An 18,522-nucleotide genomic window follows, 5' to 3' on the forward strand; every position below is an offset into this window, starting at 1 on the left:
ATAAGCTTATTTGCTTTGTTGCTGAGAGTTAAATGAGAAGACTGATACCCCTCACATGTCTCTGTAGTAAATATGAAGCCACAGCCAGTTAGCTTAATTTAGCATCGCTGTTTTCCCTTGCCCCCAGTCTTTACGCTTCGCTAAGCTAACCATGGCTCCAGAGCTACTCCTCTAAGAATGGCTTCTTTTTGGATTCCTTCACCATTCAGTCATTCTCTGCTCAAATACAAGCAAATCTGAATTATTCTTTGATCGCATCTTCTGCAAGAAGGAGGCAACACAACTAGAAAAGAATCTCGACTCCAACACATCTGGGATCAGACTTTTAATTGGACTTAAATTCACATAAATAACATTGGTTCATATATATTTTGTATATTATACAACTTTATATAATATATATTTCCCCCTATGATTTACATTCCTCTCTGGCTAAAATTATATCTATGGAAACAGGAAGCCTTGCATGAAAGCAAAGCTGCTCTTTTTGTGCTGTTTGTCAAGGTCCAAATGCCAAAAGGAGAGGAGCGTGTTTCTCTTTGAGTCGTAAAAAATAATTTACACAAACAGAAAAGCAAAAAGGAGAATCTATTGCATTGTCTCTAGGGTATTACACTGCACTACGAGGAGTGGGAAGCTATTGAAAATCATTCACTGTATATATTTTACTGTATTGACTTGTGACACAAAGAAAGAAAGAGCACTGCAAACGATCTGATATGCATGGCAATGAACATTTCTTGTCTTGTTTTTTTTTTTTTTTCTTTTTTTTGGGGAAAAAAGAGAGAATATGTTTGACTCGAGATAAGAAACCTCATCATGAAGATAAGGAAAGAGTTATGAAACCTGCAGCAGGGTCACATAATCATGCAGTGACCCAGCCAAGCACACTTGCACAGATGGGTTGAGCTTGTCAGTCCGGATCACAAATCAACACGTGGCCGTTTCGCGGCTGTGACCGACATTATTCAACAAGATGGGTGGATATCTGGAAGTCAGGTAACATTCACTAATCTCCCTGGCAGAAAAAATAACCCTCCCCTCATATTGGAGCTCCCACTGTGCTCTCTTTGACCAGTGGATTCTCTCTGTCGTCAAGTTGCACTCAGGCAATCAAAACATCAGTCGTGACGGATGTGTTACAGAGTTGCCTTAATTAAACACTGCAGGTTGAAAGGTACACTGGGAGGCCATGACATGTCAGATTCTAACTTTCTTTCCATAGCTGAGCGTTTTCACTGGATCTTTGCTTTGATGTGTTAATAAGTAACCAAGGCTACTAGGAATTGATAGAAATCAGTGTGTGTTTGCAGGGTATGTCTGTTTTATCAAGTCAAGCAAATCATAGCCTGCCAATACAAAATGTTACATAACATTCAAGATCAAGTACATACCTGGTGATGTGTGAAGAGAGTAAAAATGGCCATAAAGTGTCAAGGTTTTCATGTCAAATCTAACACGATGGTATGCAAATCATCTGCCTGTGTCAACACAACCTCAAGTGTCACTTTATCACAATCCCTCTTTACACAACCTCTTAAATCTGCATAAACTGTGATACATATTTGATTGTCGGAGTCAGCGACGCTACCTGAATATCAAACCAGAGAGAAACTGCCACCCACACTACACCTTCAAAACCAAATAATAAGCAAACAATGGAGGTACAGCTGTTATTTGAGTGATGGGTGAAAGACAGAGTTCAAAGTCAAGTCTGTTGTAAGCAAATATTCAGGTGAGTGATGAAACTGAGATTTGATGAAGGTGAAAGAGCTACTTAAAATTACCCAGTGAACCATTGTGGGATCCTACAATGTATCATGCATTTATCACGACAAGGCCAACCTAAACAAAACATGACGTGTGTTGGTGTGTGTGTGTGTGTGTGAGTGTATGTGCATGTGTGTGTGCGTTAACAAATCACAGAGGAAAACACAATCATGCCATGACATTGCGACAGACAGCAAGTTAAAGTGTTAACCGCCCCCTTCCCTGAAATAGTCGAAAACAGAGTGAACTCTTTTTTTTTTAAACAGCTATTAGTTTATCATCGTTTCATTGTGATTAAAATCGCATAAACATCATCATATCCTTTATCCCTTTATTTATTATTATATGCTATTGAAGAGACCAATGGGGAGGGAAAGCCGCTGGTTGTGTTCAAAGCACAGAGAGAAAAAACCTTTTCAACTTTACAGCAGAGATTTCTGTTTTATTGCAAAGTGCTTTGAATGACCAGATTAGGTGTTTGCAAAACAAACAAAAAAAAGTTTTAACAGTGTTTATTGCAATAAACATGTGTATGTAATATCTAGTTACCATCATTAATTACTGATCATAAATTATTTTGTAAATATGACTAAACACAACCATAGTGCTAGTTGTCACTTCCTCTCCCCATTACAACCCTGCCACTCAGCTCCATCTATTCAAATACTCACAGAGGGGAAATAGTGTTAATTAAAAAGTGCATGAATATGTTGAGATTAATAATAAAAGTAAACCATCTTTTTTCTCATAAATAACACCTTTTCCTGTAGTTTTCAATAAACCTCTTATTATACAATTGGAGTAGTCACATGATGCAAATCTTCCCCCTGTGACCTTGTCAATATCTGGGAGCAACGTTAACACTTCCTGAAACTTGGAAGCTGCTGGGTCAAATCTAGGAGGAAGACCAAGGAAAAGACATCAACAACGACCACTTACAGCGACTGTGGGTGCAACACATGAACAGTGACACCAGAGGATTTTTTTAACGCTTCCCGTGCTGTGATGCAACACAAAAATCCCACAGCTAGCATGTATTTGTGTTAGCAAGGTGGTAGCATCTAACTCACACAGTAAAAACTCAAAGCAGACATATTTACACATTTAACTTAATAAATGTTTTGAGACATACGCTTGTTCACTTTCTGACTCTTGCCAAGAAAGCAAATACCAAAATTAAAAATACCAAACTAATCCTTTAACACTTAATTAAGATCATTTGATCAGATTTTTTATTTTCATTTTCTGCTGCCTCCGCTTTTGCTGTGTTTGTTTTAATCTACCGCAGGTGAGACATTTAGGAATGTCGCTGTTCAAATGTTGTACTTCAAACTCTAAATGGAGAGAACATTCTCCTCCTTGATCTTCTGCCTAGGGTCAAATCAAGAGGAAAATAAATCAAAAAGGAAGACCTTAAATGGTCAGGAAAACCAAGAGTCCTGCGCTACCCAATGACAGACCAAAAAAGCTCTCTTTCTCAGTGACTCCAGGGCATCAGATGAGTTTGACATCCACTGACGTTAACAGTCAACAGACCATTAACCATTAGTTTCCCATTAACTGATGGACTTGCAAAGCGTTGGATGGCTACAAACTAACAACATTTTTCCAGACTCGTGTGCACGTTTCCATCACTTCCTATAATCCATAAAAAAGTAACTAGTCCACTCGTAATGAAGATTAGAGCAGAACTCAGTCACTCTGTCAGTGTCTTTCAGCCCCCAGTCAGCCTTTCAGTCACCGGGCCTGAATGGACTCTGATAGGCCGTCGGTGGGCCTTTCTCAGTGGCAGGTCTTCATTCCGGTCAAGTATGGCGACTCTTGTCGGCACAGGCCCATCTGCTGCTGTTGCTGCTCTTGAAGATCTGAGGCCAAACCATCGACAAAGTCGGGGACGGGTAGCCCTGAGAGTATCATGACTGACTTGTTCCAGATCATGAAAGTAGGTACAACGGGCAGGAGGAAGGAGATTTCAAAGGTGTGAATGTGTTGGGAGTTCATGGCATCATAGAAAGACAGTGAATTGTTGTCATAGTCCAGCAGGACACCCAGCCGCCTCAGCTGCAGGCTTGCTTCCACCAGCATCTCCTTGCCGTCGTGGCGCACCATAAAGTTGTTGTTGCAGCGCGAGAAGACCCATGAGGATGAGTTCTTGCCGCTCCATTCGTTTTTTGGGGCTGATTTGTAAGCCACGCCAATGGCATACCTACAGGGAGGGAACATTTTGGAATGCATTAGTGATCTGAAACCAGTGTCCTCCTTAATGACTTAAATTGCACAGTCAAGCTACCTCATGCTGAGGACACACAAGATAGGCTCAGGCCCTTTGGGTCTTCCCTGCATGAAGAGGTCTACTTCAGAGCCAATTAGTGAAAAGAATATAATTAGAATAAGAGTATACACTGTGTGTGGGGAGTGTGTGTCTGTTGTGTGTGTGTGTGTGTGTGTGTGGGGGTTAGCATAACAGCCTAGATTTAAACTCCCAAAAGAAAAATATTTCAGTTTACCAAACCTCCTTGCAGGCTTATATAATGCACTCGTGTGCGTTTGTGTTTCTCACCATGTGGACGCTCCCAGCAGCACCTCCCAGTAGTGGCACCCGCTGTCAATGAACACATTACCAGCTGCTCCATAGGAGCCCGTGCCACTAAAACGCTCAGGGGTGTGGCTCTTCTTTAGTGAGCTCTCGTCCTTCTCCATGGTCAGGCAGTCGTTGGACAGACGAAGCTTCTTGTGGGCCGTCTTCGGGTCCAACTTGAAGGGTTGACCTGGAGGGAGACAGAAGTTTGTGCTTTAAAGGATCTGTTACTGTTACTTCACTAACATCATTATCATTATCACCTTTTTCACTACGACTGTTTTCCAAAGTGTCTTCCTGAAAGGCATAAAAACTGGAACATACATTTGGGAGAAGAAAAATATTAAAAACTAAATATCTAATTGAAACTTCCATGCATTCCCTCAATGTAATGCAGAAACTGAAAGCAGTCATTGTGCAATCGAAGCTCTTTTTTATTGATTGAAGTTGCCTCATTTAAATTGCCTTGTTAAACAAAAGTATTTGTAGTGTGCTACAGAACTTGCTTCTTTATTTATCACAAACCCAATGCAAAAAAAAAACTGACATCCTGAGTACCTTAAGCAGAACTTAAGCTCATAAAGGAGTCATCATCACACACTGCATGAGAGGATGAACACTTTTGTTTCCCAAAAATATCAAAGTTTATTTTATGTAATATTCTACAGCAAAAATGATAGTGACAGTGTCGGATCTCCTCTTGCCTATTTACACTTCCAGCAGAAACATTAGCATTCATTTGAAGTCATGTTTCTGGACTGTTTTTGGTCTCCACCAGCTCCTGAGAGAGCTGCCTGGCCTGTGGATTGTTGCTGGGCATGTAGTATACAGTCAGCTATCCTGCTGTGTTTGAACATGCTTGGTAGAGCTGAGAGAAACTGCAGAGTTGGGTGATTATTCTCTGTGCATCTGACCCTATGAGCAATCCCTTTCACATCACACACAATTCCAAATTTCAATTTATTTGTGAAGAAAAAAAAAACCCTAAACAGTTCTTGCTATTTTGGCTCTCGTGATATTGTCAAGCTGAAAAAGGCAAAAGATACCGCAAGATCAGAGGGCGAAAGAGCTGAGAGTAAGAATAAAAATTAGAGCATGATTTTTAACTCGAAGCAGCAGCAAAAGAAGGAAAATAAATAGAAAGTGGGGTGAGAAGTGCTAGCAGAGAACTCACAGGGAGACACACAGAAGAGGAGGATGTTTGAAATACAAGGGCGAGAGTCTGAACTTCAAAGCTGCTCACAGCCTTTGGTGAAAACATTTCATAACAGTGGAGGAAGCCACCCGGCATTCTCCTCTGTGCCTCCCATCACACAGACTCCGAAATTAGCTGAAGGAAATAGCCTTCACTTCCAATGCACTAGGTAGTGTTCGGGGCTATTCGGAGGAAATGCTGCTATCCGGACGCAAGAATTCAATTTGCAATGACACCAGTAATTTGGGTGTAATGGGTGGAAAATTGAGAGGGTAAAACTAGGTGAGTGGCAGAGAGAGAGAGGGGAGTTAAGGAGTGAGGGGGAGAGGAGAAGTTGAGGGGATGAATTCAGGCTGAAGATTCGGCAGAAGATCCCCTCTCTACCTCTCTGTGTTCGTATGTGTGTGTGTATGTGTGTGTGTATGTGTGTGTATGTGTGTAGGTTTCATGGAGGTCAGCCACGTCCCTTCCAGACCTGACATTTAACTCTGACACCTCTCATCTCATCTCTCTGCCTCCCTGAGCCTCCCACGGCTTAATGAGCGACACAATGAGGACCCCGACTCCTCCTCCTCCCCTCTCTCTATCTGTCCTTCCCTTCATCTCTCTTCCCCTATTCTCTCATTCTCATCCTCTCTATCCTCTCGCCTCTCTCATACACTCTCCTTCAATAATCTGTGTGGTGAGTGTGTGTTACCGCATGTGGATATGAGACGACGAGGCCAATGTGCTGCTGGCAGCCAATTACATTAATGCGCTCTCTTCTTTGAACTGCTTATCGCTGCCAGCACAGCCATTTCCAAACACTGGGGCTCTGTCATGCCTTTCCAGGGGATGACTCCTGAGAGGCCGGGCTGGGCCCGGGGTTGGGGAAGGGGAGACACACGTGACAGCAGAGGACAAGCAGACACACACACACATGGCATGGATTCCAGCCTACACACAAGCAGACGTACAGTAAGTGGCCAAGTGGAAATGTTTTGAACCAATGCCAGCAGGATTCTTATGAATGGAAAAAAGTCATGCATAATAAGCTTGGGTTTAAATGTTGAATTCTGCGTATGTGAGAATAAATGTGTATGTACATGAGGCTGGCAGGATACTCCAAATGTAAGTGAGGGTTTTTACAAGCAAAATGGCAGGTGCAACACTGACAGAACTCTTGCATTTGGCTTTGGGTGCTATAATGTTGTCAGGCTGGCAAACCAAACTGTTGCAATTTTTCCTCACACAACCTCAAAAGCATCATCGTCTGCAACTGGTCAACAGGTCAACACTTTCATGCGATGCTGTGAACCATTTACTTGCATTGTTAAGTATAATTTTAATTGTCTGTTTTGAGGAACTTGCCAGCCATTTCTACAAGTCACAAGCTCATCAGTGGTGGAAAGGAGCACAGTACATTTAGTGATGTAATTAATTTATTAATTAATTGTTGAGGTGCTCATACTTTCACTTCCATTTTATGCTACTTTATACTCTATACTATTCTACGTCACTGCACCACAGGGGGAAATACTGTACTTTTTACTCCACTACATTTATCTGACAGCTGTGGCTATGAGTTACTTGCAGACAGGTTTCACAAACATGTAAAGGATCATAGGATCATTAGGATACTTCAGTATATTTGCTGTTGCACTTCTGTACTTTTACTTAAGGCTGAACGCAGGACTTAATTACTTTTAATGAAATATATTCTACGCTGTAGTATTTCCTTTACTTTATAAGTAAAATATCTGAGTACCTCATCCACCACTGAAGCTCCCTCATGTTGCAGAGATGCCATGAAATGAATAGACCCAAAGTCTCAGTGAGTACGCTGGTATTTGCTAGCAGCACTCGGAAAAAGATGCCAACTTTGATTTCTTATATCTATAAATATGCTGCCACACACACTCATGTGCTGTAGAGGTCCTATATTGCAAAAAAAAAAAAAAAAGACAGGACAGGACAGGACAATGGAAAAGACTGGATTCATTAGCAGTGTCAGTGATTAGTCTGCGTCCATTCTGCAATAATATACTCGTAATTAAAGATGTTTGCAACTGTCTGCAGAGGTGATAACTGTTCTCTTTTTGACTGCGTTAAAGCTGTACATTGTCTCGGGCTGGGAAGTCTTTAATGGAAACTTGTAAAGCACAAAAAGAAACAGCATCATGGAAAAAAGGAGTGGAGAGAAACAAAAGGGGCTACTGTTGAGCATTTGTAAAAAAGCAACTTCATTCCAACTTCATTCCACTGGGTCCTTGTTGAAATACTTGCACTCGGATAGCATCTTGGTAATCTACTTTATTTCAATTCAGTCAATTTCACTCACGCTACTTCTTTTTCCTGGCTCACATTTTTGCTGAGGGATAGATTGAGCTGCCTCTGTAATGAGGGAGATAGGAAAAAAAAAAGATCCATTTTACTGCATAACTAAACAATTACTGCAGTAGAAACAGAAGCATCAGGGACACAGAGCGCGCTCCTGACACATCAGCAGACTAATGCAACCTTATATCTTTTTACAGGTTTCCACATCCCTGTTGAACTTGCAAATCATTCTGTGTCATTAAAATGCATGACTGCACGCCACTTGGCTTCTAATTGACTGATCTACATGTAATGTGGTATGTAATCCAACAGTGCCGACTACTTTCATGGAACGGCTAGGACACAGATTTACACTGGTGAGATTAAAAATGCATCCATCATACAGCATGGCTGGTGATACTCAATAGCACAGCAGGAGTATGAATTCCTGGCAAATTCACATGTTTCACACCTTGTCTTCTTACCTCTTGCTGAGCAGTTTTTGGCTCTTTCTACTGAACTTTTACAAAAGCTGAAAATGTCAAACAGTAGTCTCCCATCTCCTCCAACTTCACCCTTTAATGAACTAAGCAGAGTCTTCGGAGACCACTGCTAGAAAAATTAGGCTTCTGGGTCTGTGTAGGATTTCACTGTGATTAAGAACACATTTTTTGAACGAACATTTCTGAAATTGTTTAAGTAAAAGCACGTGAAAGACAGAGTCACTGTCACTATTATTTTGTGTGTAAATGTAGTTATTTATTAAAACTCCTGCCTTAATGATACAAGTCTTTTTTACTCCTGTATCAATGCAGATACAATTAATGTATTGCATAAATATAAAAACAAGAAAATATAAAAAATGGGCTTGTTATCGATCAACATCACAGCTCACATTCAGTCTCTTGTCTGTCTTGGAGAAAAAAAACAACAACAACAACAAAAAACCACAAAACTCCCAGTCAACACAATCCCTATACTCCCGTCCACCTGCTGGCATTTTCACCTGCTCAGTGAATGGAGGACGGCACTTTGAGCAAGTGAACACATCATAAAACTCAAGCCCAAAAAGTCAAAAGACAGAACATGGTTTTAAATGTTAAATATCAGCTCTAATTGGCTCACCAACTGCTCTGCATTGTAAAAATGTGACAATGTTGTTGAAAAGGGCAGTGTTGTAAAATGAACTGTCTTATATCCCATGATTATGACGGAACATTAAAACTCGTTGCTGCTGTATATTCAGCTAATGAGAAAAGCTCATCGGGGTGTTGGATTGCACATGTCCTTGTTGACAGTTCCAATAAAGAAAATATATTTATAGTACATTCAGGTCTCCATGAAGGTCAATGCCATTAACTCTATGAGACTACCTGGAAACAAAGAGCTGAGACAATGTTAAAAATGCAATAGTGCATTTTTATTTTTTATTGCATTTTGCTGTACTTGGAGGACAACATGTGGAAAGTTGCAGATTTAAAATTGAAAGGTTAAGGCTGGTGTTATTCTGTATTTTCCTTATCGCCAACAAATCCCATGAAAAGACCAAAACCAAAAATACTTTCCTACTTCCTTTTCTGTAGCACTTAGCCCCAACCACATCTGTTCCTGAAGAAAACAAAAAGCTTTAAAAGCAGGTGGTAAATATGTTGTTTCATTCTTTAGAAAAGCTCTGTACATTTATAAAACTGGGCACTATATCCGTTAGAAAACCTTTAGCAGTGTATTTATTTGGAACTCCTTTCAACTGCACATGTAGTGACAATTTACAGCACCAGGACGGTGTATTTGGCATTGACTGTGCCCATTTTCATTATAATGTAAGGCCTGTGGCACAGAGGAAATGGCTACTGTATATCAGGCTTTGGTCACATATAGGAAGATGATCCATGGTAGTGCAATTCCTATTGGTTGCTTGGTATAGCTGGACAGAAATTCATAAATGATTAAGATCAATGTGCCTTTATTCTGATACCTCAAAAGGGCGCTGCTCTGTTTTTCACATTAAACTACACTGAACAAAATATAAACGCAACACTTTTGTTTTTGCTCCTGTTTTTCATTAGTTGACATAAAAGATCGGACTCTTTTTCTAAGCACACAAAAAGCTTATTTCTCTCAAGTTTTGTCCACACGTGTTTAAATCCGTGTTGGTGAGCACCTCTCCTCTGCCGAGATCATCCATCCACCTGACCACCTGTGTGTTGTATCATGACGCTGGTTACACAGTATGATTACTGCACAGGTGTGCCTTGGACTGGTCTCAATAAAAGGCCACTTTAAAATGTGCAGTTTTACTTTGAAAAGAGACATTTATTAGACAGTGAACGCTAACATTTAAGAAAAATAAGCCCTCTCTGCATGTAGAAAAAAATCTTAGATCTTTTATATTACCTCATGAAAAATGAGAGTAAAAACAAAAGTGTTGCACTGATATTTTTGCCCAGTATATTTTAAAAGCACCTACTCTTCCTTTTTCTCTGGCAAGGAAACATTTCAGATACAGTTTTCTTTGCTTTCTCCTCTCCTTCTTTTCCTTAAGAGTTTTTTTGTTGTTGCTGTTTTTGCCTTCATTTGACAATAGACCTAGAGATACACAGGAAATATTGTAATTACAAGGCATGCATCATATACCACTATTCCACAAGGACAGCGGTCTCCTTTCCTTTTTTATCCTCCTCTTCACCTCTTTTTCTTCCTTTACTCCCGACACGCCTTTCTCCTCTCATCCCCTTTTCCCTCGTCTCCTCTCCACCTTTTACTGTTTACTTTAGGGGCTGTGTGGTAGCTTGAGGCCTGTCATCAGAGATGGATGCTGGGTAAATATTATTGCTGATCCTTTTACAGGAAGTAAAGAGGTATGTGTACCCCTGGGGCACCTTGACTTGTGATATTTTCAGCCTGGATTTTAGCTGCTTTCTCAATGTAGGGACTGGGATCTGAGAAATACACACATACTGTACATACACTCACACACACACATATACACACACTCACTCGTACGCTACGTACACACAATATGGACACGCAGGACAGTTTACCAACAGAATGACGAACATCATAAAGTCAACAGTCCAGTGTTTGACTGTCAGCACAGTAGCTGCCTAGTTGAATGCCGGCATGCATTCAGATTAGCTTTTGTTTTGACACAAACAATATGCTCAGTCAAAATGGAGCGTAGTCCTCACTTTAAAACAATAGAGCTGCTCTATGAAGACATATCTAAGCCTGGGTTTATGTTGTAGGTACTTTACACCATGCTGCAGCTTTGTTCTGCAAAATGACAAAAGTGGATGTAGATGTTTGTGTGCTTTACACAGTGGTTCAGGTGCAGTTGCCAAGATAGGAGGCTGGAATGTGGACAGAGCTAGTTGTAGTGGAAGCACACATTCGTACCTCAGCCGAGCAGCTTATCACTAGTCAGGGAGGGAGGAGAATTTTAGGGAAGTATACGGTTTTAAACAGAGTTGGATCTTTTTTCAAATGTACCCTTTACATTTAGAAAAAAATAATCATTTACCTTCCTATAAAAGTCACATTCAATGACCTGTGAGGAAAGCAAATATCAGTGCATGTGTGAATACAATGAGTAAAAGAATATTCACATTTCACACATCAACAGCCTTCAGACTTAAATACATCTTAAAAAAAGGTTGATCTCAGTTTGGCTGCATGTGCTGATTCCTCAGCTGAGGAAATCACATCTTAAAAGTTGACTGCCAACTGCATGTGCAATCAACTCAGACACTGTGAGAAGCACTGTGACCGGACATGATAGTCACTGGCCTGCAGGATGGGAATACTAAACAGAAGAAAGAAACACGCACATACAGAAACATACTCCATGATAATAATGTAAGACCTCTGTACCAATCTACAGCCTTCATGAAGCTGTTCTCAGTCTAAATCTGAGCCATTTCCTCTGTCCTAAACTAACAAACTGCTTTCCTCCTCTACTGCAATTTTGTGTCTTGTTGGTATGAATTCATTACTGAGACAGGCTGCCAATTAAAAAGCATAAACAGGGCACAATCTAATAAAAGCTGTCGAGATTAATGTGATTTCTTTGTCAGCCGCCACTCTAATAAGTTGTGACCAAACTCGGGCGCAACCTTAATTCGATTTCATGCTTATGAATGCATAAAAACATGGTGCTTTAAAAACAAATATAATGATTATTATGTTGTTCGCCAGAAGATGCGGCTCAGACTTTTTAATCTTAAAGTGACTAGATGCATGTTTGGCTTTGAATTAATTTGATAAGCTTCATTATTTTTGTTTTTCAGAAAAAAGGAATGTAAGAATTTATCTGTATTCATTTTAAATATTGAAAAAGGCCTGAAAATCTGGAGTCAATGAGAGAAAAATCTATATAATACCTGCAAACTATGAGGCTTAGGAACAGAAAACAAATGATTTTATTCTTAATTTTCTAATATTAGTTTGTTTGTATGAAGGGAACATCTTATCCATTGACTTAAGGTTTACAAACTGCAACTGACTCAATCTTATTTTGACAATCTGTGTACATCGCTGAGGCCTGGACTGTATTAATGGGTAAAAACCAGTGGATTGAGGGCACTCATGTCTGCAGACACTCACGCCTGCAAAGAGCTATTTGGTGTCTCTTATTCACTCAACACTTTCCCTCTCTTACTCTAACTCTGCCACTTTTCATCCACTTCCGTGATCTCTCTGTCTCTTTGTAGGTCCCTTTCCTTCACTTTAGAAGATAGTCGTGTAAGAGCCTGGTCACAGTTCGCTCTGAGGTAAAGAAGTATGGTCACGGCAACGAAAGGTCACACACACACACACATACGCACACACTCTTCTCAGCTGCCTTCTTCATCATACTTAATTCATACGCGTTTCAAGAAGATGTGTTACTTCACGTTAGCTGTGAGCGTCTAACAGCACAGTGATACCGCTATATACTACAGCATTAGCGCCTGTGTTCACTCTGAGCCACTCAGCGTTCAATGAGTGGTTTCACTGGTGTGACCTAGAAAGCCTGTGAAAGCTGTAAGACTTCACAACATGATTTTAAATGTTGTCTCAATCAAACCAGCTGAATTGCACGAGACAGGACTGCAGTAGATGGGTGAACCCATTGAAAGAGCACTCCACCAGTGTAGTATTACAGCATGGTCGAACTCATGATGGACTTTCTGCTTTTATATATACACATAAAAAAAAAGGATGAAAATGAATGTAGCAGAACCAATGATATCGTCTTTTTTTATTCCACACTTTTGTCTTCCTTGTCAAAACTACATTACCTACAATGCAACTTGACTGCCGAGAGTGAAGTTGGAGATTCAGCTGTGTTATGCTGATGGAGACTAATGTAACTTTGAGCTGCTAGCCTCATGCAGAGATAATCTGTAGAGGTCTGGTAAGCTCACTTCTTTCAAACTCATCAACTCAACTCATAAGATTTTGTGCAGCTTCCTCTGTAGCCACGAAAGGCTTTATGCAACTTTTTTTCACATGCTGTATGTAGTAGTACTCCCCTGTAAGACCTGTAAACAGACTTTGGTGTATGGTGGAGTTCCCCTTTAATGTTCCTGGGTACCATGTCATCATATCATATAATGTCATCATATCTCTTCATTTATCATGATTTCCTTTGGATACCATTTGATAACGATAACAATTTAAATTTTCAATGGTCTCCAGAGCTTTTTGGCTCCCTGCTGCTGTTAATCAATTTCACATAATTTGCTGCCCTTGACCTTCCTCATACATTTATGCAAATAGCCTCAAACACAAGTTATTCTAGGTGTCGTCATCGCGATGCCAAGTAGGTCCCTTGAAGGCAGATGCTGCAGCAGCAAAACAATGTCTTGTTTTTCCTCTTCCTCCCTCTCTGTGTCTCTGTCAGACAAACATGCAGGCATTTACACGCCCACAAATGTGTATACAAACCGTCAGCTTGTGTACATCTGTATGGGATTACAATAAGCGTGTGTGGCCTCTCCTCGCCATGAGACAGAGAGTCGCGGCATCTTGAGATGAAAGGCTTTACCTCTGGGATGAATTGACAGATGGCACAAAGATTGAAGAAAGGGCACCAGAAGAAGAGATCATATGCCATAGCCAGGGGTAACAGAGGACGGCGCGCCAATAGAGAGGTTACAGAGGGACATTAAGGAGGAACATGAAGAGTCTGAGGCCAAGACAAGACGTTGCATAAGAGAGCAGACTTTAACAATGCCTTTCGAAAAAACAAGTCGGTGTCAAAATCCTACATTTGTTTCCAATACTAGCAGTTCCATCAAATCTTATTTCAGTATTTGTTGTTGTTGTGATGTAAAACCTCAGGTGCCTGAATGAGCTTTGCTTGAATATTGTGACAGATTGTGTCCTCAGAGTTCAAACTAGAGCAGTTTATTCAATTGCTGCTCTGAAAACAGTTCTGATTTCTATTGTTCATTTTACTATTTGATTAATTTGCTCTTTGTTTTGCAGCAATTTACATAATACAGCTGGAAATTGATTGACGTTGCTCCCCTGTGCTTGCTTTTGTGCTGCCATATTTACACAGTTTACCACATTCAGATTTGTTTTACAGTTATACAGTGCTGCATTTTGGGTGTACTAAGTAGTTACTCTTTAGAACAGGGAGTTGTGATGAATGACTTTCCAGTATCTGTGTGACTGCGTTCTTTGCTTTGCAAGCTTCTGCCTGAAATATGATGAGCTTAGGCTAAAAGCCTCCAGAGCCTCTCATCTTAAAAAATGTGACAGCTAAACCCTCCAATCTAGCCACAGACAGAACGAGAGACTTCAAGAGCAAGGAAAGAAGTTGTGGTTCTCAGCTCAAAGGCTTGCTACTAGAGCTCGTACGGCAGCAGAGTCTATAGAGAAACCTAATAAGCCTGTCAAAGTGAGATATTTGTGATCAGTTTTGTTGTGACCCATTTTAATCCAGAAACACTGCTCGGCTTCACCAGAACAGATGAGTGAGCCACTTCAATCTGAATACCAATTCCTCTGAGAAAAAGGGGGAGGAGAGAGTGGGAGATATGAGACAGAAAGAGGGACAAAGACATGAGAAACTGACAGATGCATGCACAAACACACATGGTGCAGGTGCCATAATGAAAACCAAAAAAACCTCAATCATGGATAAAAATACAGGATTGTTTTTTTTTGTTATTTTGACAGCTTGTTGAAACCATTGCAGCAGAGAGAAGTGTCGGTTGCCAATCAGAGGCTCAAAATCTCAACCAAACTTGGCTGTGGGTGGACAAGCGTTTCCCCCTGATAGCACTGGCTGCCAGAGAACAGGAGGACTGACAGCGAGTAGGAGAGACATGGGAGAAATTATACAACATTATATGTCAACATTATACAAGAGAAGTTTTGGACATTAAACTAGTCAGTGTTATATACTGTGCTAAAACTCTGTACTATACTTAACTTCAAAATATAGATGGTAATGAATGCAAAAAGGCTTAATTTTGACAGAAATATTCTTGACTCAAGGTCCACTTACTAGCTTTTTTTCAGTGCTTTCAACCACACCTCACAGTATTCATTGATGTATGACCTGATCAAATTTGGCTTTTGGTCAGATATGTTTAATTTTTTGTGTAATTCATGTGTTAAAGATGCATGGAGCATGTAGACCTTAACAACAGGGGACACAATAATAATAATAATAATATCAACGATAATAATAATGAATTATCATTTTGATTAATGCTCATTATTATTTTCAACTAGTTTGTCTAAAAATCTTCATTGATTTTACTCCTTTTTCCACCGTTCTCTTTCCCATGAGGCTTTGCCACAAATGTATTTGTACATAAGGCCAATAAAGAAAGCTGAAATTCAAAATTCAAAATATTGGGAGCGTGTCTTGCCTTCTCTTCCTAGAAAATAGCCCATTCAAACTGCCTGTTATGTAACGTGGCACAACTGGCAGAAGAGTAATGTATGACTGCTTTATACCTGTGTACTACTAGTAATTATTTTGGTATGATTCTACGCAGTGTAAAGTATGTATCTACTACTTTGTAATGCATGCATTAGCCTATATGTATTACATACATATGATGGGGTGTAGGCTATGGCAACATGTTCATTTGATTTAAACGTCATGCCAATAAAGCTTCATTTGACTGAGCTGGATTGTGAGAGAGTGAGAAAAAGAGACAGCGAGAGAGACAGCAATGTAATAGAAGTGAGACTGACGATGAAAGATAACACCTATACCACCTCATCATTTGTCTGTATCAAGGGAGGACATTTTAAATTTAACTGCTCCTAACTGTTATTTATATTGTTCCCAGTAAGGCGGCAAGTCCTGAGCATCTGTGACAGTGAGCTGAACTGCCAGCTCCAGATACTCAGCGCTTCACCTCTAAATGCTCCTCAGCTACAAGTCGTGCCTGCATCACACTGAGGCAGTAATCCACTCTGATGCCATAAGAAAAGAGCTTAAGTACTGACATGCTCCATGTCCCACAGGCAGGGCGTGTCTAGAAGAATTTGGGTGTGCGGGATGAGAGGGAGCACAGATTCAGATGAGAGGGCCAGTGATATGATGGATGACGGCAGAAGCTAAAACCTGTTGTGCTTAAAAGTACCAGATGGCAGCTTCATATGCAGGACAGGTGTAGTGGTGGAGAGGGGGAAACTCTCTTTAAGGGCCCCCTTGTCGCTTATAACTAAAAACATATATTTAATTGGTAATATGAACATAAAAAGGGATAAAATGCAAGGTATGCCTTTGTGTCCTATTGGCTATAGAAACATAATTCTGGAGAGAACATTCCCACCAGAAATAGCACTTCTAAGAACTTAACTTTTAAGAGCTACATATACTCTGTGCTTTATCTGTCAACGCAAAGCAATAATCAAATCTCAAAATCTAATGAAAAGATAAAGTGGGAGTGACAACGTGGACAAAATTATGCACAGACTAGATTAGGGAAAATACAAGTTGTGATTGCAGTAACTGATCGTTTAGCAGTTTAATATCAACTCCATAACACCAGTAGGTCCAAGGGTCCAATCAAATTTTGTCCCATAAAGCATTAAGTACATCAGCAGCTAAAACTATCAATTATAGTCGCTTAAAGCAACACCGAACAGTTTTACAGCCGCAAACAGACATCACAAAAGTCTTGTTCCTCTCATCTCTCACACTGGTGAAAGATCTCCTGCTAATATTTTTTATTCATTTAGTATGTGTTCTGACAATGCATGGCTTAAATCCAAGATTGATTGTTATATCAGTTATATAGTTAGCGTACTTGAAGAATGAGCTGACATGTTTAGATTATTCATTTTAAGATGAGCACACATTTAATTACATAAAGAAACACACAAGGCTTTTAAAAGGAAAGATACACTAAAATAGTCACATACTGGGACTCTCCGGTGTGTGTGTGGGCTTCAGTTGATCGATCCCCTTGTTCAAAATCTGGTAGTGAGTATATTTCTTATTATTATTTTCAGGTTCAGTATCTGGTGCCACCGCTGGACCTCCCCCCTTCTAACAGGCCCATTTAGTATGTGTGTGCAGTGCCTGAGAGGGAGAGAGATCATCCCTTGACTACTGCAGTTTCCCACACACCTATTTTACCCAGCAGAGTGTATCCAGATTACAGTTAATCCTAAATACCACAGCCAGACTCCTGACAGCAGCTACAAGGAGTTGGCATATCAACTCCATTTTAGCTTCGCTGCACTACTGCTGCAATTTAAGACTGATTTAAAATTTTATTGAGCACCCTTGAGGCACATCCTAAATTAGCTATATCGCTGAGGTTTTAACTCTTATTGTGCCACAGCTGAGCCTAAATAGGCTTTTTATTAACTTGAAGTAGGATCTGTTTGTTATGCTATACACCTGTACCTTTGTGTAGCATTTTCTAGACTGAATTTTCTCTATTTTTTTCTTATTTCTTTGTGAGTATGAATATTAGGTTCGCCGTAGCCTTACGTGCCCAAATCAGCGTTGAAGCTTTTATACACATTCTCTGTTTATCTGCTCCCATCTTGTTAAGTGGGGAAGCATATAAAAGAAACGAAAAAAACAGAGTTCAAAGCCAGGACAAGATTCTGCAGCAGAAACCACAACTTTAGGGGGAAAATGAGAGAAAAGAAATACAGACTGAAAGGTAGAAAACGTGTCAATTAAACATCATCTTTTCTGTCTGCGAAAACCTGCCTTCACCTAGTTAGAGAAGCAACTTCTTTATATATTCCAAGGAACAAGTATGAATATTGAAGAAGAGAGGATGTCAAAAAGACAGCTTCCTCAAAGTGTAGGAACTCGCTGCTAAACAAGAAACCCGGGTGACTTAGCCGAGTAAAAGATAGAGAGGAACAGTCAACCAAAAAAACAAGCGACAAAAGGGAGATGTCATGCTGCCTATTAACATTCTCCAGTTGCCGTTGTTGTGCAACATCCAACAGAAACTATAACAGCTTGGAACAGAGGTGCTGGTGTTTGGAGGGGTGTGGAGGGGTTTAATCCCTGCAACATCTGCAGAGGTACATGTGAGTCTAAAAGTGATGCTTTCGCGTAACTCAGTACAAGCTGACAAGGTGTGTAGGAGAGGTAAATAAGGAAAGAGGACGCTGTCATATTCGCTGTATACTGAATTCTGCTACTAGCATGTCTTAAATTAGCACTGATGCCTTCTTCATCTCATGTTATTTA

The 18,522-nt window shown here is 40.2% G+C and overlaps 1 protein-coding gene across 5 annotated transcripts in view; it reads right to left on the bottom strand.

Annotated features, from left to right (window-relative positions):
- Nucleotides 1-310: 310 nt before the first annotated feature.
- The window catches only part of mid2 (midline 2), a 141,913-nt gene continuing 123,701 nt past the window's right edge, over nucleotides 311-18,522 (bottom strand). For all 5 annotated transcript variants that reach the window (XM_023411129.2, XM_023411126.2, XM_023411130.2 and 2 more), the window contains 2 exons: nucleotides 4,331-4,538; nucleotides 311-3,976 (listed from right to left, as the gene is read on the bottom strand). In XM_023411129.2, the coding sequence (XP_023266897.1) occupies nucleotides 3,553-3,976; nucleotides 4,331-4,538 (632 nt within the window). In that variant the 3' untranslated portion in view covers nucleotides 311-3,552. The remainder of the gene's footprint in view (nucleotides 3,977-4,330; nucleotides 4,539-18,522) is intronic.

This window comes from Seriola lalandi, unplaced genomic scaffold (genome assembly GCF_002814215.2).
Source record: "Seriola lalandi dorsalis isolate HSWRI2012SDOR001 ecotype SW California unplaced genomic scaffold, Sedor1 jcf7180002054451, whole genome shotgun sequence".
Lineage (NCBI taxonomy): Eukaryota > Metazoa > Chordata > Actinopteri > Carangiformes > Carangidae > Seriola > Seriola lalandi.